The sequence below is a fragment of the Lissotriton helveticus genome, chromosome 3_1, assembly GCF_964261635.1.
Source record: "Lissotriton helveticus chromosome 3_1, aLisHel1.1, whole genome shotgun sequence".
Lineage (NCBI taxonomy): Eukaryota > Metazoa > Chordata > Amphibia > Caudata > Salamandridae > Lissotriton > Lissotriton helveticus.
In genome coordinates this window covers 1,038,206,681-1,038,227,339 of record NC_136061.1, presented here as the reverse complement: position 1 = coordinate 1,038,227,339, position 20,659 = coordinate 1,038,206,681, and the positions used below count along the sequence as shown (strand labels likewise).

The following is a 20,659-nucleotide window of genomic DNA, read 5'->3' as shown; positions in this document are numbered from 1 at the left end:
CACATACCACAAAATATATAAGAATTAATATTCAAATGTTACATAACAGGGCGCGAATATGGGCTCCACAGGTCAAACATACATAGATGATGAAGTTAGTGCTCAATCTAAAAAATATAAACTTTCAATAAAAATATTGGTTTCTGTTGATGTTTTACATCTGCTGCGGTGGCGTTTGAAAAAAGCATTTGCAATGCAATAGTTCTCGCAATTGCGAGAGTTTAAGCTATTGGCATTGTAAATGACAATGCCTTTTATTTATGTTTTAAAAAACAACACATACATAAAAGGAATTGTCATTTACAATGCCAATCGCTCAAACGCTCACAAATGCGAGACCTATTGCATTGCAAATGCTTGTTTTGTTTTTGGGCAGTACTGAAGCTCAGCTGGAGAATGTTGTATTCAGCATGTCCATGTAAGAAGACCACCCCCAGTCGTCCAACTTGAATTTTATTTTGTGGGAGCTGAGGTGAAAAGGGGGGATTGAGTGAACAATACTTTTTTATTCCATTTCCATTAAAAAAAACTTAAAAAATTGCATGTGTAGCAAATGACCCTCTGTCACTTCCTGTACCAAACAAAATCAGCTTCCCATTTTTAGGTCTCGCTAGAGCCAGCGCATGTGCTGCTCTACGAGAAATTTAGTGTGGGGGTTTTAAAAGTGCTGCCACAGGCTTTTGGTGGCCTAGCGCTTGCGTTCACGCGAGCGTGCACGCGCGCAGCCGCCATCTGTCTTTGATCGCGATCACTTTCACGGGTCGCTCGGCCGTGTCACTTTCACGGCCGTGCGGCCAATGCTTGTTTCATATTGGCTGGCATCAGCTTATGCGTATTCGCATCTGCTGTGCAGCTGGTGTAGACATGATTATCAGGGATTCGGGGTTGAATTTAACATGGAGGTTGTTTAGACCAAAGCGTTCATCCTTTCATCTTCAGCCGTAAAGGATGGTAAAGTATCTTCCCGTGCTTAATTAACTCTCTGAGTCCGCCTGGTTTTCTGTTGCCTCCTCTCATCAGAGCTTCTGCTGTGACACTCTCCAGATCTTCGTCTTGGGTATATCAGCCCTGGCCCAGCAGGGCACCCCAGGAGGCAGAACAGCTGGCCTTCATTCCCACTGCTCCTGGGTGCAGGACTTCTGGAAAAAGTTACCATTAGTTTATTTGTTTATCTTCATCTGAACGTCCCATCCCCGCCCCACTCCCAAAATGAACCATCTGTCTGTCTGACTCCAGCCCTGCTAATGGATGCATTCCCCCCTCATTACCCTTCCCTGATGCTACAGCACCTCTCAGTAAACCCTGACAGGTTTGCCCCATCCCCAGCCCCCAAGCTCAAAATAAGGCATCCCTCCCCCCCTTCCTCACCAACCGCTCCAAGCAACTCCGGATGGCTCTGCCATCTGCCGTGGATGGACGTGTCAGCACTTCTGTAAGCGTGGGGCAGGCGCGCACTCACATTATAAACACCATACCTACCTCAGCGCCTAACACTACAACACGTACATACACACTTTACAGATTTACACACATGCACAGAGATGTCTACGAACCATGTCTACCTTACATACAGATAAGCACAAAAACAACCCCACAGAGCTACACATTCTCTGAATAGATTATGCTAAATCCTGGCACGACCATCAGTCATAACAACACAAATAGATGCACATAGCACATACACAAACATACATGCTCAGAAACATGCAGCGAAACACACAGACACAAAGCTACACAACCCTAGCTCTCTGAACCATAATCCCTGACCTGTCATCAGTCATTACAACACACATGTATTGTAATGTGCTGTAGTTGAATTTATATCACTCTTCATACCCACAGTGATGTATTGAAGTATATTTGCAACTGCATAACCCGCTTCTGTATCTAGGTATGCTTATGGGATTTCTAGTGCGTGAACCTAGCTAAAAGGCAGCAAGTGCCTTATGCATCTTCTTGGGAGTGCGTTGAATAAAGTGTGTTCATGCTCTGTGAATTATGTAGGTAGCGTTTCAATGTCGTTCATAGGGACCACTCTTGTGCTCTTATGTTTTATCATTGCTCCTTAGTGGATTGAAGTAAAAAGAAGTGAGGGAGAGGATGCTTAGGCATTATGTGTTAGTATATGGATATGTGCAAAACAACAGTTGATGGACAGAATGCAGAACAATGTCATACATTCACCCCAGAACAGAGATCTGGGCCTAAATCCATCGTTTTTTTGCACTCCACACCACCCCAGTTCAGACATGGCCATATGCAAATCAGCCTTGACCCTGTGCCTCATGGGAACAGTCCAGCCCGAACTGCCAAGCCATGTCTTTCCTGGACCGGAATCAAGCATCCTAGGACCGGTTTCTGGCTATCAGCCGTCTTCAGCCAGGATAGCTTGACTCCAGTGGTGTGGAGAGCATGGGACTCACGTCTGAGCATACCCATCCCACTCGGGGTGACAAATGCAAAACCACAGTTGATGGACAGAATGCAGAACAATGTCATACATTCACCCCAGAACAGAGATCGGGGCCTAAATCCATCGTTTGTTTGCACTCCACACCACCCCAGTTCAGACATGCCCATGTGCAAATCAGCCTTGACCCTGTGCCTCATGGGAACAGTCCAGCCCGAACTGCCAAGCCATGTCTTTCCTGGACCGGAATCGAGCATGGCTGGGTTCATACTGGAATGGCATGGTGAGCAAAAAAACGATGGATTTAGGCCCAGATCTCTGTACTGGGGTGAATGTATGACATTGTTCTGCATTCTTTCCGTCACCTGTTGTTATTTGCATTAGTATATGGATAGACAGAAAGTGTGTATGTGTAGTGTGAGCTATGTGGGAAGCAGTTTGTTGTTGCGTTCTTTCAGTCTGCAGGGCACTCATTTTTCAAACATTATTTATTGAAGGTTTTATGATCATACAGCAAAACTGCAATATTCAGCACTCTCAATCACTATACAACACTACAATAACACCCCAACATATGCAAAGGTTTATCCCCCTCCCTCCCCCAGATGGTGTGGGCGTGTAAGTTCAAGAGAATACATCATGTGGTATGTGGTTGGCAGCGAAGAGTACGCATCTTAATAAGAACTGGAAACGTGAGGTGCGCTACTCAGTTCCCTAGTTCTCATCATCGTTCAGTGGGATTCATAGGGCCTGCACCAACACCTCCCATGCCCTCGCATGCTCCAAAATCCTGCAAGGCACTCATGAGCACAAAATGTATTTTACTGTTCCAAACTAGCCTTCAGTCATCTTGGAACAATAAGTTAAAATAAACAAAGAAAAATGCCCATTGGCGCTTCCATAAATAAGTCGCTTCACTGATCACCAAAGTGTGCCGGCTAGGATTTTTGTTATCATAAATTAAAAGGAAAACATTATAGAAATGGCCCCCAGTGCAAGCACATGGGTGCTTGCTTACACACCAACCACCACTTTGGAAATGTATTTTATGTGATGCAAAAAAATAATTTGCAAGGCCTAGCTACAGCTTTGTTCCTCATTACAAAAGACAAGACCCATTGGCTTTGCCAATACTTGCTACTTTTTTAGATGTATGTGGAGTCAGTCATCGTTAACCTGCATACCAAAAAGGTGGAGAAGCTCCACTTGACAGGCAGCCTCCAATAAATTGGTTTTGGAAAATACCATGTTCAATTGGCCTCAAGGCATAGCTAGGCGGCCCCTATGAGGCAATCTCTAAAAAGTACCTACTGTTGACATAAAATAAATCGCACGTATTGCTTGTAAACTTGCAGTAGTGTAACGCGAGATTTGCGGGACTGTAAAACTAAAGAGGGACAATTAGAACGTAGTTACGTTTACCGTAGAAATGTCCTTACACAGGTCACATAAACAGAATGTAGGCCTGCCCAGGCAAGGTCAAAAATTGTTGCTCGATTTACCACCTGAGCAATTTAGTTGTGTTAATGCAGAAAATCCCCTACACCATCAACAAGCATTGGCATAGCCAATAGGTCTCGCTTTTGGGACCTTATAAGTATTTAGTTATGCAGCCAATGTCCTTACTGCAACAACATTAACTGTTGCATGGATAAACACTTATAAGGTCCCAAAGGCTAGACCTATTGGCTATGCCAATGCTTGTTTTGTTTGCACTTGTGCTGCATTTTGTGCACAGTTGGGGCGCTAAGGGAAACAAAAGGGAGAAAGGGGTTAAGGGTGGACGCATGGAGGGAGGGCAACTAAATGAGAAAAATGGACGCAACAACTCATGAAAAAGCAGATTTTGAGAGATTGTGTGGCATAATAGCATGAGATGAGGACTTTTGAACTGAGGAAGCAGGTTCGAGTCTCTGCGTTATTCATTTCCTGTAGAACAACCCCCCAAGTCGCCCCTACAAAGCAACAAAAAGTTGCACACGGCGGCATTGAAATCGTAAATCTAATCGTATTAAATTGCTTTTCATAGCAGTGGGAAGTGCTCGTTCATGCCCGCCCCATAATTCTTACCCGCTAATTCATGCCATTATGAGAAGCTTGCAGCACTCTTTTCCCATGCACTTTGCACCCATCTCCACCCTTCACAGAAACCTTGTGCACCCCCCAATGACCGCACTGACTCACCTACACCCTAACCAGTTTCAGCACCCACCTGCTAGGAAGCCTGGCAGGCTTGTAGTGCAACTCTTTAGGCTTCTCTGCGTTCAGAGGGAGAAGTGAGCAAGAGGCTGGACGAATGTCAGCGTCGGCTCAACATCCTGTGATTCTGGGCAAATCGCTTAATCTCCCCTGTGTAAATTAAGCGGTGCTCATGTAAAGCGCTCCAATACCTTTTGGTCTAGTTTGCCCTATGTAAAAAAACCTGCAAAAGACACTAACCGGCAGCAGGGGAGAAAGAGGGAGGGTCTGTGTGCAAAATGTGGCAAACTAATGCAGTTTGTAAACCCTGAAAGAAAACATCTCAGCTAAGCGCGATATTTGTAAACATGTGAGTGAGTTCACACCAAAGTCTTTAGTAGAACTAAAAGTGCAACACGAAACTAACAGGTAAATAAAGCACTACATTGACAATAAACTGCTTCTTGCCATTTCAAATAAATTCCATTTGAAAATATATCAAAAAGCAAAACATCATCTCCATAGGTTTCGGATAAGACGTCCTATATCAGGGTTTTGCTCTCCCACAGTATCCACTATACTTCCCTTTCCATCTCCCCCGCCCTCCAGCTATTGAGGGGCCTGAAATGTTAAACAAGGAAAGAAAAGAGATGTTTTTGCTACATTGCTACTGGTGTTTGAGGCAAGCAGTGAGGTGGGAGGGGCAGCTGGAAACAGCAACCGGTGCAAAAGCTGACCCAATGCCACCACATAAGCATGGTGGCCATTAATCTGGTGCTGCACTAAGTGCTGCAAAAAGCATAAGCGTGTGCAAATTAAAAGAACTTTGTGTGAATCGTGCATGTGCCACAACAAACACTTGAGAGCAGTATTTGATTACATTGAAGTAAGGCGGCTGTAAATCGGGTGCCGCACTCAGTGGAAAGTGCTCGGTGTCAATGTAAAAAAAGTTCCAAAGACAGGCATACCATAGCAACAAGTGGAAGAGGTCCAGGTGGCGATTCATGGGAGCCAACAATTGAGAAAAAAAGTGGGACAAGCAGGAATCAGTATCTAATTGGATGCAATGTTTTTTAAAGGACACTGACAAAAGCCAATCAGAAGGTAGAGGCGTGCTGTAAGCCCACAGATCGAATACAGCAGGTCGAGAGACAGCGCATGCGCTGCCTAGGATCGACCTAAAAAGAGAAAAAGAGAGAAGAGATAGAGGAGACAAGGAGAGCGAGAGAATAGATGTAAAAAGAGAATACAAGAAGATGAAGAGAGCGGGGTGAGGTTTAAGCATTTTTGCCAGGGCTGCTTTTGGTTCCCCGATCTAGCCATGATCATCATTCACGCCTTACAATTACTGTTGTTTTGGAGGTGCTCCTGGCAGTATAGACTCAACATCCATAATATTGATATGGGATGAGATCTTCTAGGAGAAGCATGTTTGTGCACCAGGTAGCTGGGGTCCTTAAGCAAGGAGTCTGTGCTTTCTGCACATACCTGCCTCTATTGGAGGACATGAGAGCTGTTGCATAATGGCTATATCCTTTTTTGTCTCTGATTGCCCAAAAAATCAAAATGGAATGCACATACACTCTTTGTATTGGACAGTACAACAACCCTTCTCGGCGATCTGCTGAAGTGGTCATGTCACACTTATGTTTATGTTTATGTTTGTGCCATTTTTAGAGCGCGCAAATACCCGGGGGTGTCTCAGCGCTTGAATACTGAACCATCGATGAGGAGGAAATTATGCTGGGAAGAGCCATGTTTTTAGTTTTTTCCTGAAACTGAGGAGGGTCGGGGCAGTTTTGATTTGGAGGGGCAGTGTGTTCCAGAGTTTAGATGATGAAATAGTGAAACACCTGTCACCCCAGTTGACCTTCTTTGTTCGAGGAACTTTTAGCAGATGTTCAGAAGAGGAGCGGAGTGTTCTTGGGTACTCGAGCGGGCGGAACGCTACTCTAAGGAACTGTGGACCCATGTTGTTGAGTGCTTTATAGGTGATGCACAGGGCCTTGAAAACCGTTCTGCTCCTAGTTGGTAGCCAGTGAAGTTTGCGGATGTGAGAAGAAATAGGAGTGAATTTGGGGATGTTTAAAAGGACTCTGGCCGCCGCATTCTGGACCAATTGGAGATGGTTGATGATTTTTTTCTGAGCATTCAGGAGAAGGGCGTTACAGTAGTCGGTTTTGGAGAAAACCAAGGTGCTAACCAGGGTTTTGCCGGCCGATGAAGGAAGGTAAGGGAGCAGTTTCTTGATTCTTTTTAGGATGTAAAAGGAAGAAGAGACCACTGAATTGACATGGTGATGAAATGTCAATTTCTCATCGAAATTACTCCCAGGTTGCGGACCTTGGTGACCGGTTGCGGGGGTTCTCCCAACTCTGATGGCCACCAATGAGGGGACCAGATGGGGTCCAGCTTCCCGAATGTCATCACCTCTGTTTTGTCAGAGTTTAATTTGAGACAATTAGATGACATCCAGGAGCTGATGGCCCTCATTGCAGATTGGAAGTTTGCGGCCACTGATGTACCGTTACTATGTACAGAAAGCACAAGTTGGGTGTCATCCGCGTAGGTTGTCAGGGCAATTCCGTGAGATTTTATTACCCTCGCTAAGTCCGAGACATAAATGTTGAATAGTGTCGGACTTAGCGAGGAGCCCTGTGGGACGCCACAAGGGATGGTGAAAGTCTGGGAAGTGAATTGTGCCATTTTGACAGTTTGGGGGCGGTCGGCTAGAAAGGACGCGAGGAGGTCTTTCGCTTTGTTTTTGACTCCTATGGCTGAGACACGGTCGATCAGGATGGCGTGATCGACCGTGTCAAAAGCTGCGGAAAGATCCAGTAGTATCAATACTGCGGCTCCTCCATTGTCCCGGGTCATTCTGATTTCATCTGCCGCTTTTAGAAGCGCGGTCTCGGTACCGTGACCCTGTCTGAAACCGAATTGGGTCTCATCTAGTAGGTTATTTTTGTTTATGTAGTTGGATAATTGCATGTTCATTGCCTTTTCAAATATTTTTGCTGGAAAGGGGAGACAAGCAATGGGCCGGTAACTGGCAGGGAGTAGGGGGTCGAGGGTGGGTTTTTTCAGTAGAGGCTTAATGATGGCCTCCTTCCAGACTGAGGGGTAGATGCCTGTTGTGAACATGGCGTTACAGATGGACGTCAGGACCGGAGAGATGGCTTCCGGGATCTGGTTAAGAATGGCGGGGGGACAAGGATCTAAAGGTGATCCTGATTTGGTGCCCAAGATCAATCGATGGACTTGTTCCTCCGTAACAGCTTCGAAGAACGGAAGACTGGGTGTGTTATTGTAGGAAGGAGGGTTGGATGAGGTAGTGGAGGGGATGCGGGTGAAAGCTGAGAAAATATTTGTGACTTTCTCTTCAAAGAAGTTTGCGATAGAGTCGCAGAGGGATTGGGTTCCGTTGAAACAAGGGGAAGGTGGGTTGGAGAGGTGAGTAACCACCTGAAACAGTTCTTTAGATGAGTTTTTTGCCTGGGTAATTTGAGAGGTGTAGTAGGAAGATTTTTCCGTAACAATGAGATCTTTGTATCTCGAGAGAGCGCTTTTGTAGTTGATTTTATCTGATTCGTTATAGTGGCGGCGCCAGCGTCTTTTGAGGTTTCTACACTGTTGTCGCTGTAGTCGAAGGGATTCTGTAAACCAGGGGGCTGAGGTGGACAGTCTAGTGCGATAGAGGGTTTTCGGAGGAGCTGGGGTGTGACAAGCCTTGTTTAGGCTGTGAAGGTAGTTGACCGAAGCCAAAGAGGGGTCCTGCTCGGTGATAGTAATATTGTCGAGCAGTAAAGAGGAGAGGTGAAGAGGGTCAATATTTTTCCAGTTCCTGATGGTGATAGGAGAAAGGGAGGATGAATGGGAAGGCAAGGTTGTCAATTTTAGGGAAAAAAAGACTGCTGAATGGTCCGTCCATATGAGGGGGGTCACATTTGACACCTCAATATGTGGGCTGCTGGTGAATAACCCATCGAGGGAATGACCGGCTTTGTGGGTGGGCTGGGCAACAATTTGCTGTAGGCCGGCAGCTGCTAAATCGTTGGTTAGAGCCATGGTGCCAGGGTCAGATAGGGCCTCAAGATGAAAGTTAAAATCTCCCAACATGGTGAAGTGTGGGGCGCCTGCAGAGGCCTCGATTAGATGGTTGAGATTGTTAAGGAATTTCGATCTGGGCCCCGGAGGGCGGTAGATTAGGATGCCTGTGAATGATTGGGTGTCGGAAATGCTAATGGAGAAGGAGGAAGCCTCGCAGTCACTATGGTTAGAGTCGGTAAACTTGACTTTGAAATGGTTTTTGTATATGATGGCTATGCCTCCTCCCTTACGCTTTTTTCTGTCTCTTCTGCAGACGCAGTAGTTCTCAGGAATAGCTGCTCTGAAATCTGGGCCTGATGAGTCATCGCCCCATGTTTCGGTAGTAAAGAAGAGGTCTATGTTGTGTGACTCGATGAAGTCCCGAATTTCAACTTTATGTTTGGGGAGTGAACGTACATTGATAAGAGCTGCTGAGACCGTGGGGGTGGGGATAGAAGGGTGCATGGGGGATGTGCAAAATGGACACTTGAGAGGACCTATATTGAGATTGGAGTACAGTAGGTGCGGTAAGGGGTGTAGCACTTCTGTTGAAGAGTTCAGGTTACGGAGTTGTTCGTAAGTGTAGGTGAGGATATAGGATTTGGGAAGCGAGTGCAGCATGCCGATATCATGGGGGCTGGCCGATGGCCCGGTCTCGGCGCGGACGAGCGCGGACGAGCTTGCCTTGAGCGCGCCTTCGGCGCGCAAACGGCGCTCCCGCTGCGCTTCCGGTAGATGCACATTTTATCTCTTTGTGGGAGAGGCCGGAAGGGGCCTGGCCTCGTGAGGGGGCGTGGCCTGTGGTTTCGCCAGTAATGGCGGCAAAGGACTTTTTCGTCCCGCAGCAGCGCTAAAGAGATATGACTCCCCACCTGTTTCTGAATTGGGGTATTGGCATGCCTTGTGGGGTGTTGTGCTGGTTTCCTCTAGGGATTATGAATTTGCACTGGTACACATTACTACTGACTTAGAGGGTAATAGCTACCAAAGGGCCCTAATGTGGCTTGGTTGGTTGTGCAAACGCAGTATAGCCAGAGCTTGGAAGGATGTAGAAGCTCTGTCATTAGTGGGCTGGAAGAGGGAGCTGAATAGGTTTTTGATCCTGGAGAAGCCTATATTCATTTCAAGTGGTTGCCCATATAAGCCTAGCAAGATTTGTAGTGACTTGGCCCAACAACGAGGTATCGTGTTTGAGCCCTGCCCCACACATTCCTGGTCTTCTGATGATAAGATGCGCACCTTTGAGACTTGGGATTTGGAGTGCAATTGTGCTTACGAGGGTGATAGGGAGTGCGGTTGCGGTATAGTGCTTATGCGCTAGTGTTATGTCCTAAAGGAACTCTCTTTTCTCGTCTGGATCTGGTATCTATGGGTGATGACCTGTCATGTTTGTCTTGTTTCCTTGTATTAATACTAAATGCAAATAGTGTTTTATTTAAAAAAAATGTTTGCCATCTTGTAAGCTTAGCTCTACCCCTCACACCTTCCTAGTTTAGGTCATAGAGATTGTTAGGAAATATTTGTTCCTAGTTGATAAATGGGCAACCATTAATCTATAACCATGTTTCATAATGAAAACAAACGCTTGTAGGTTTGAATTCAATTTGACTGTAAAGCATGTGTTATTTTGTTCTTCCTCTGCATTTGCTAAAAATGTATTATTTCTTTTAGATTCTTTTTGGATTGCTTGTTTACCTACTTCCCTTCGCTCCCTTGTCTCTGCGTACGTCACTAATGCCCTTACATGTCTACTCTGGTATCCTCATATTTGGAACAGTGATTGCGACTGCTCTCATGGGATTCACAGAGAAACTCATATTTGCCTTGTAAGTATATACATTTTCATGTGCACTCTTGGACTCCCCTCTCTTTACCAGTTACTCCTATTTTTGCAACTAAAATGTTATCAAAGCGAATCTTTATGATATATAGTGTTGGATTAATTTGAATAACTACTTTGGTTCTCTTTTCTTGTGTTATAAAGTTAAGATCTACTAAGCTGAGTTGTTGTGACCACATCCTTCCTTTCCAATAGCTATAAATTGAGAAAAAGTTTGCTTAAGCGCAAACATAATGCCTAATTTAGAGTTTGGTCACCCTGCTCGCCTTAGTACAAGTTCATTATATTCTATGACACTTGTAATTAGGCGTACAGGATTTTGTTACTTTAGGGCAGAGTAATCTATCCGCCAAACTCTATGTCAGACCCATAGCTTGTATGCAACAAGTTGTTACATCACTTTTAGAGAGAAGACTATTAATATAGCCTTATAGCCTGCCGTAGCCGGCTATACTGGCTATTAAAGGCCCGCTGCAGCGTTAAAGGCCCAAGCCAGCCACAATTTCGTAGCCAAATAAGGAGTAAACTTTGAAAAGAATGTTGACCATCTCAGATGATGATGATGACTCTGACGTACATCCAAGGGCTCAAAGCAGATCTTATTTACTTCGTCCAATTCTTCAAGTCCTTATCTGAGAGACTACGGAAATAAGTCTACACCACTTCCTTCCCATGAATCAAAGAAATTCAGGAGACTGAGACTATGAGACCCTCCTGAACACCTTCCAACCCTCCTGACAACAGATATCTGGATATACTAGCTGCACCCTCATTGACAAGAAAGCAAATATGAAACGCCCCGCGGTTCATCAAGGAGATTAAAGCATATAACCACCAGAACCTTTCATTCTAGCAGAAATGGAGCATGTAACCACTGTAGGTAGACAAACGTGCCTATGGACACCAGTTAGCTGCCTGTCCATCTGCTCCTGGCAAAGGGAGGAGTTCTGGCACAAGGAAAGCTTAGATGCTACTTTGCATGGTTCTCAGGAGTTTTGCTCGGATTAATCAGCCTCTTGCACCCCCTACTGAGCGAACATTAAAGCATCAATCACAATGTCTTCTAAACCAAGTTCCTTTTCAGACATTTTGCCCTGCCCTGGAACTGGGTCAGTGATTAGGAACAACTAGTTCCAAGGTTAGTGTACTTTAGAATGGTCCTCAGCTACACAATAAGAAACCCTTAACAAACGTGAGAAATAAAAAGAATCATAACAAAAAAACGATTAAAGTTTGGGTAGAGTTAAGACGAAGACGGAAAGCTGGATATATTGTCTTTCAAAAATGTACGTTGAATGACATTTTTTTTCATTGTAACTTCTTAAATAAAGGTCAGCAATATTCAGCTCTTTCACTGTGTGCCGTGTCCACCTTTCCTTTAATATGTTTGCTTCTTTCAGTTCAGCTATATTGATGTTAGTTGTTTAAATCATGTTTCTCGTTAATTACTGTGCTGCAAGTGTGGTCTTTAAAATACAAGATACAGATAAGATTAATTACTGCTTCTCTATCTACATGCCGAGTAATGCATTTTCTTTTCGTCCTCATTCATATCACTGGATGACAAAATTATATTTTCAACCACTTTGACACATCGAAACTAAATCGGTCTCTAGGAGGAATTACAGTTTTTGCAAGTGTTTTATAAAATCATCCCTTTTTCTCGCAGGAAAAGTCCAGCCTACAGTACTTCCCCACCGGAAGCCATTTTCGTGAACACGCTGGGCGTTCTCATTCTCATCTTTGGGGCATTCGTTCTGTGGATGTTGACCAGGCCACGGTGGAAGCGCCCACCAGAGGCAAGCAGCAAACTCCAGTCTCCAACTGGTGAAGCCACTGATTGCGCAGAGAATGAATCCACCGCAACAGACTGCAGCAATACCGACAAAACTGATGTTGAGTACAATAGTGAGGCGGCTGCTAGAAGAAGGAAGCTGGATGAAGCGGGTCAAAGGTCAACTATGTAACACTATGTCAATGTACTTGGGTGTTAAGACTTAAGCTAAAATAATACTTTCCAAGCCTGATCTGTATAGAATATGTACCCTTAGGTCATACATGTTTCTTTTCCTGAGTAAAGGAGTGTTAATATGTACATTATTATATTTTCTTACTAACCCTTATATGACTACTCTGTGCAGCTGGATTGCACACAGTAGAACTTCAAAGAACAGTGAATTGAAAGGAATCCATTTTATCAGTTACCCTGTGGCAGTCGTTTGTAGTGTATAACTAAAAATTCAGATAGCAAGGTTGTAGTATTTTAATAAACCATTAAATGTATGCTATGCAATGCTTTGGGAAGTTGAAGCAACACAACGTATCCCCATTCCTATCCGTCCCATCCCATCTATCCTATCCTCCAAAAAGATGAAATGGGACTTTAAATGTTCTACTGGAAAATATTTGTGTACTCTAGAATGAGATGCATGAATTGAAGCAAACTAACCGCATCTCATGTGTACTGGCTAATTAGTTTGCAATTGATTGACACCGTCAGTATCTGACATGCGTACAAGTACTTTTGCATATTTCTGGTGCTACTTTCTGTCTCATGATCTAAAGAAGTATATAGTTATGTGGAAAAGAGTTTGGATTAAAGCAGGTATGTAGTCACCTATGTGTGTAGTTAAAAAGAAAATTAACAACTAAGATCCAGAGTATTAGGGAAGATGTGGCTTATGACTAATTCAGCGCCTGCGGGTAGCGGTAGAAGTACAGTGAATGCTATCTCACCCTTTGCTTTTTAAGTTGAACCTTTCTAACTCATAATTCGGGATGTGGAACACCACAGTGACCTATTAACACTTACTTGGCAGATTCACAAAGAAATTGCAGATGTGGAAGCATAACTCGTGTATCAGCAATTACCTAATTTAATGGAATCCACTAAAATCTGTGCTAATAAGCCTATTTGATTCACATCCAGATGTCTACAAATACATATTGAGAGAAGGGTGTTGCTTGCGTTAATTGCAGTTAATCCCAATTTACAAACAATGCATATCATGCTCTGTCCTGTTTTATGATCATACCTTCGAGCAACATACTCGCAAAACGTTTGAGGCAAGGAAAGTAATCCTAAAAAACATCTAAAACCAGCAATTATACTAAACCGTTCTTTAAAGCAGTCACATGTTGGCTAACTGAACTTCTTTCTGGCAACGCAGGTTGCACTGACTAAAAAAGTTACACAAATATATTATTTGTGAATAAAATTAATTTAATAAGCAAAAACACCTTTGCCAAACCGCTTAACATCTGCTTGTTCAGACTTCAAGAGCATTACCTGCTTGGGAGAATTTATATATTTTATATTGCTAATTTCTGTAAACCTTTAGCCGCTGTGAGGCTACTGTTTATGCTGATATAGTACTTCCGTGCTGATGCTGAACTCGATTTCACTTGCGTTCTTCAAGTTATGGCTTCTTATTTACGGATTATATCTCTAGGGTTCACTTCTTAGTCTTTGTGAGCTGGTCAAGTATTCCTGCTAGAAACCAACCGTAGACAACGCAGACCTCGTTATTTCTCTGCTTGTTACTACTTTCTATTTTTGGGTAAGCTTGAACGCTGTGTCCAATTACAATTGCAAAAATACATAGGTGTGCACAGACATCTTCAGCCCTATCAAACAGCTTTTTCTCCCTGATATAGTATCAGCGGCGGCTGGCTCAGATAAGTGCAGTGAGACGCAGTAGGGCGCGACAGTGGGGGAAGCCAGCAGATGACGGAATAGGTATTATTTATTTATTTAATTATACCTATTTCGTCGTCTGTCGACTCCTCCCCCCCAGCCTCCCACTCCACCTCACCCTGCCCCACCGCGTTTACATGTGCCGGCAGCTGCTGTAAAGTATTCAGATTACTACCCTATTGTTAGTCATGGTGCGAGCTTAATGGATGTTGTCTGATTTCTGAGAGAGAGAGAAAGTGAGAGAGACAGAGATAGTGTATGTATGTTAATGCACTGTCTACCCTCATGACACCTCTCTTCTTACAGCCTTGAACGCCCAGTGGGGTAATGTGAGCTTTCGGGTGCGTAAGCCTGGAGGGCCCGAGTCCGGGTCCTCCTCGTCACAGGTAAGCATGACCAGTCCCAGCAATATACAGCTTACCATCAGGGCTCTACCTTTGGCTTTTAACTTTTGATTCCTTGCCTCCTTCTGTAACACAAGCTCACCACCCTCACAAATGAAGTCAGTCCTCTGTGCTGCCCCACATAGCCATCACCAGCTTTCCTCTCTGCTGTTTTGTGGGGAAATATCTTGTGAGAACTCCTGGGAGAGCATTCCTTGTTTCAGTTCAGATAGTTCTCTCGGTACACACCAGTGTTTACTTTGTAAATATGTGCCAGGGCCCTTGTTAGGAGGCCACTGCATTTTGCACCACCAATCGCCCCTGTCAGTGCTGCCAATGACTGTACCAACACACCTACTAACCATCACACTATTACAAGTGTGACAATTCAGACTATTCCAAGCTCCCAAAGCTAGCTATGAGAATGGCTTGGGTGGCAGGTATTATTCAATTTTAACCCGTTGCGTGTGTCGGACGTCACAGTGGGCGTGTGCGGAAGTCCAAAACACGCCAACTCATTAATTCCCCAGCACCGCAGCGGAATTTGTGCCGCGGTCAAGGGGTTAATATATATTGAATTTATAAACAACTGTTGTTGTTGTGTTCATCTCTATATTAGACAAACAGCACCACCATGTAGCAGACTGTCATATGTGCCGGTGTTGACAATAAAGTGCGAGCACCGTGCTCTGGAAACTACCGGCTCAAATGAATCACTGGCCCATACCATGTTCTGAGGTGCAGCTATGCTTTGTCGGGTTTGAGCTCTGCCCTGGCAGCGAGTTCCTGGTTTGAGAGAGATGAGCACTGCACAGAGCTTAATACAGATCTGACAGTTCAGTGGATCCCATAGTTCCACCCTGCCTTCCAGAGTTATTTTTTATTGTGTTGTAATATGTTATTATTGTTTTATGTAGTGCTCCACTGTACGTCTCCTGGTGATAGTGTGAGCTTAAGTGTCATCCAGTGAATGATGTTACACTTGGATTTACAAACTGACCACACATCAACAAGCAAATGTGTGTTCTGCAACCTTTATTACTGATGATTGTTGATGAAGGCAAGATTGGTCTATATTCCTTCTTTTAACTGGGTGATAATTTAATAAATGTTTGAGAGAGTTTGACATTCTTATAGAGATTTGCTCATGGCAAACATGAACACACATCTGCATGATTTCTTCTTACCCTTTGAGAAACGATAACATTATTCCAATCAAAAGTTCTTGTATAACAGAGGACAACCCCTTGAATGTTGTAATGTCTGTCACTGGATGACTTTTGTCCCTACACAATGTAGGCCCTCATTACAAGTGGAAGGCTAAACACCAACCCCTATGTGAAAATTAGTTTGCACAGGGATCAGAATTGCGATGTGTGAGATCATCCCCCCTCATGGAGTCCTCCTCCTCCCAGTATTAAACTGTGAGGTAGTTCCCCTCCCCTGACAGGTGTACCATGCTTCAAAAGGCTGTTACTATTTTAACCCCCTTTTTTTCTCATTTTCAAAAGTTTTTCTTCTACTTTTTTCCATGCATGACAATAAACAACCCCTCTGTCCTCTCCTCCTCCTGTTTGTTTTCTTATCATGATGGAGTGGAGAATAATCATGAGCACGCCTTTTCTTTACTTTTATAATATATGCCGTTTGCTATTTGTTTAACGCTTCACTGAGTGTGCGGTCCATTATATTTATGACAGTTTGGGATGTGCTCCCTACCCATGTGCTGGCTGGGGCAGGGAGGCGTATCGTGACTTAAAATCAAGCTGAATGGGAGCACAGTGCAAACATCCCGGACTCATGCCAGTGTGCTTAAGGTGGGCGCCGGGCGGGGTAGGTGGCTATTGTTATCGAGCAACTAGATCTTGTGAGGTGAGATCTTCAGGCTCTGGTGCAAGGGGAGTCCAAAGAAGTACTGCAGCTATATAGAGGATATTTACAGTCTCCGATTAAAGAGGCTGCAGACAATGCCTTGCAAAAGCCCTTGGAAAAGCGCCTGAGTTTGAATGATGATTATCAGTACATGGATTCTCAGGGGAGACACATCCAACTGCCACAACTAAAGGAGGTGATGAAACAAGTTAGAGGCTGAATAGGATTTAGGAAAAAGGCTCCAGATGAAGCATTCTTGGCCCAGTGATATATATCAGATAATGATATATCATTAAGACAATTTCTTTGAAACAGTGGAACGAAAGTGACAAAGCTGCCATTCCCAGATTTCTTAGCAGGTAGTATGTGCTAGAAGGGTTTTCATAGAAGTGTTTACCTCTCGTTTGAAATTACCTTCCTATTGGGACTTTGTCCCCGAACCTCTTGCTCGCCACATGACTTCCCAAATGTTCAAGTGAGGTGCAGGCACGGGTAGATTTGTTGTTCTCCAGAATGCTCTGAGGACTTGACAATGGCACCCGTCGATAGGCACATTCAAGGTGTCCAGTTACTCAAACTTGGTGCATACCACAGCCATTCATCCAGTTTCAGTGTACATCTTCAAACATTTGCTGTTCTCTATTTTCCTTAGCCTACAGCTGTACACAATGATTGAGTAATGATGTAACCTCCAGGCATGCATCTTTTCCCTTCCTTGACTTAACAATCCCCATTATTGGAACAAAGTCAGAGTACGTGAATGTGTGGAGTCTGTCCCTGTTGTACAAAGGAGTCCAGGAAACAGTAAAATAGAGACATGTCCCCTTATAACCAAAGAAACAATATCTCCTCCTCAGCTTGTTCTCCAGAGAGAAGATGCAGAATCAAAAAACCTTCTCACAAGGGTTCATTCTTCCTGGAGGACCCCTGCCCTAGAGTCCTTTTCTAACTCTTAAAAACTGTGTCGGAAGCATTTGTTCTCTATTACCTTTGGCCTACTTAGGTTCAAACTCAGATCCTGTGAATCTTTAATAAAGGCAGACGGGCATGTATCCAGAGGGAAACAATCAAAGATTTACTGGTCCAGTTGAAGTATAACTTTTCAGGTCTGTCCACCGTGGTTGATACCTCTACAGGAATGATCAGTCCGTACCCTCACTCTCAATGTTACTACTCTGTGATTATGTCAGGAATGTAATTTTTAGGCAATGGAAAAACCTAGAAGTTCGTGCATTTGTGCTTTCTGGTGAGGCTGCGTGCACTGGGAATGCTTATTTTGAACAGCCAGAAGCTTGTTAAGTGAACTCCCTCCTCTCCTCCTGTTTACCAAATTGGCTTAGGTGTGTCTGCAGATGTTTTACCATGGTACCTTGTTGGTCCTACAATGGGGTCTGCTCTAAAATACTGGTCAGCATGCACTTTACAGCCTCTGTTAGAGGATTCTTAAGCACGGATTGAGAGCCCTGGGTTTTTATCAGAAATATTGAAACTGCAGCATGTGCTACTTTTATCAGACATGGTGTTAGATGCAATTCAAGCTGCAGCATTTACTGCAGAGACACTGGCTAGTAGCTTATTTTATGTAGATGTGATACTGGTAAATAATGCCTGCACAAAGGAATACTCTGACTTTCCATTCAGAGAAAAGAAATGTGTGGTTGTGCATTAAGGTGCTCTAGTAATCATAGCATTTAAAGATTGAAAATTATTTGCAGCACGTGTTAAGGCCAAGGGAATCCTATGAGGTTTGGGTGAGAAAAAGCAGAACCATAATTCACCCCAGTAAACTTGAAACCCCCCTCCCCCCGCGTATAGGTGGGAAAAACATTGAATATCTGAAAGTGGAGCCTCAGCTGTCAAATATGAGGCATCAAGAGACTTCCTATGCTGCAACTATGCACATGATCATAAATTCTCACCCTACTATGTACAATTCTGTGGTTCTTGATAGCTGTTTTGCTTCATGCAGACACCTCAGCCAGGACAATGATGAAATTATGGGTCTTACTTTCACCCTCTGCTCCCAGGGAGAGGAGAACCTCTTTCCTGCTTTCACTTTGTTAATGAATGCTTGCTTTTTTAGGACTTAAACTTTGAGCATTAAGTTGATCATGAAGTTATGCTATGCGGGTATCAAGGAAAGATAAGCTGCCTGCTGCATCCACATCAAGCTGGTGGCTACTTTTGGTATCCACTTTGTCATATGAGTATTCATAGATGAAACAGCTGCGAGTTGTTCAAACCAGATCTACAAGAGAAGTTGCTGCTTTCTAGGCAGAATTGTCTGGGTTTCACATGGTGGACATTGGTCGCACAGCAACCGCGACGTCCATTCTGAGCCTTGTTACTCACTGTTGACTCTAGGTAAAATCTGCTTCTGATATTGCTCTCTTTTGCTCAGTGGAGCTCCAAGTTGTTTCCTTTAAGTAGGTTTATTTGTTGTACAAGTCCACCACTGCCACCAGTTTCAAGAATGTCTACCTTTTCAACGCAGCTGAAAGCCATTAGTGCTGTGCCTCATTACTCCTAATTGATTTACTCTGTAGAGCATTTAAATTATCTTCACATCATGTATATAAATTCGTCTATATGATTATTCATGACTAAACCTGAAAATCGTAATTAATTTAATAGGGGTCAACAACTAACCTTCCTTAGCCAAAACTGTCCTGAGGATTGTCTCCCATACCGAGGATATCAGGAACTGAAACGTCTACTGTGCTTTCTCTTTGTCTTCAGAAATTTCCTTGTGTGTCTACGTCTTTGAATCATTTGTTCTATACAGAGGACTAATTCCCTCAAACGAGAGTCGACTTTACCATACATTGCTTTATGCTTTACATTCTTCCTTTTTAATTAACCCTTTCCACACATGTGATTATTTCCCATATATTGTGCCCTTTGTTGTTTCTAATATCTGATCTACATTGTAAAGTATTTTTCACATAAAGCCTGTTTTCTTCTATATCAGATTTATTCTATTTATATTACTGTATCCTAATATGTTTTATATGATTAATTTGTGATGTCACCCTCTGGGATATTGAATATACATACTTAATACTTCACATAAATCATCCCCTTGTTGGCCATTCACCTTGACTCGTACTTTTTTTTAGCAGCAGAGTTATACGTTGCAACTTAAATTATAGTCTGCTTTAACAAAATTATGAAGGCCATGTATATGCCCGACAAGGAAAGGTATTTATGCTTGTGCAAGTTAAATAAAAGTTCTTGCTTATATTAGTACAGAATAAAATCCTGCAGAAATGATGTACATTGTTTCGTACTGTGCAGTTTTTCTAACTCGGATGTTTAGTACACAGATCAAATATGTAAAAAATACTTTAAGTCATAATAATTACTCCTATAAATAAGTGGGTTGATGTTTTCTTTTATGTTTGCCCTAGGCAATAGTGTGTGTTCTTGTAACTACATGGAGCCTTGAACTCAGTTAGAGAACATAACTCAAGCATGTCTTCATAACAAGCCACCTTTTCACTATCACCTGGTTTACAGTATCTGCACCAAATGCCAACACAATAAAGGCAAATGTTTACATCCCTTAAAATAGAAATATATTTTGTGATTTATTGGCAGTAATGCCCTTTGGTGTTGAGATTCCTGACATGTAAATGCCAGAAATGTGCTTTCCAGTTATTATTATCCCAGATTTGGGTCAGTCTGTTTAGTATATGTGCCTTCACTGAATTAGTATGTATGCAAATGAGAGATTCCTAATCATTATGAGAAATGTTAGAGCATGTATAAATATTTCCATATGGGAAGACATTTCACCTCTTGCTTTGGCTTATGTTATATGGAGAAAGTGCTTCAGGAGTCAAAAAATCATTTAAGTGTATCTCAGCATGTAATGTTTTGAAAATAGAAGTGAACACAATGTTAATGTGCAATATATTTCAGTCAATGTTAGGTACTTATTAATAAACATGACTTTTATGCTTGCTGTGGTCTTCAGTCTGTTTGTGAAGCCTTGAACTAACCTAACCGTTGATTGTGAATGCCTTTATTCAGTCTCTTAAATTGTGTCTAATAATGGTAATAAGCTTTGCTCATTATAAGAAATACATGCATCCCTTGTCCCAGGTAAACATTTAGCATCAACACCTCATGTAGGAATTTTCTTAATTTGTTTGAGTTGTTTCTCAAGTTGACTGCTCTACAGTTAA

At 43.1% G+C, this 20,659-nt stretch overlaps 1 protein-coding gene across 1 annotated transcript in view; it reads left to right on the top strand.

Annotated features, from left to right (window-relative positions):
• The window catches only part of CYBRD1 (cytochrome b reductase 1), a 108,860-nt gene extending 88,426 nt beyond the window's left edge, over nt 1–20,434 (top strand). The window contains exons 3-5 of the mRNA XM_078681575.1: nt 10,349–10,503; nt 12,187–14,538; nt 14,601–20,434. Of these exons, the coding sequence (XP_078537701.1) occupies nt 10,349–10,503; nt 12,187–12,484 (453 nt within the window). The 3' untranslated portion in view covers nt 12,485–14,538; nt 14,601–20,434. The remainder of the gene's footprint in view (nt 1–10,348; nt 10,504–12,186; nt 14,539–14,600) is intronic.
• Nucleotides 20,435–20,659: the final 225 nt, after the last annotated feature.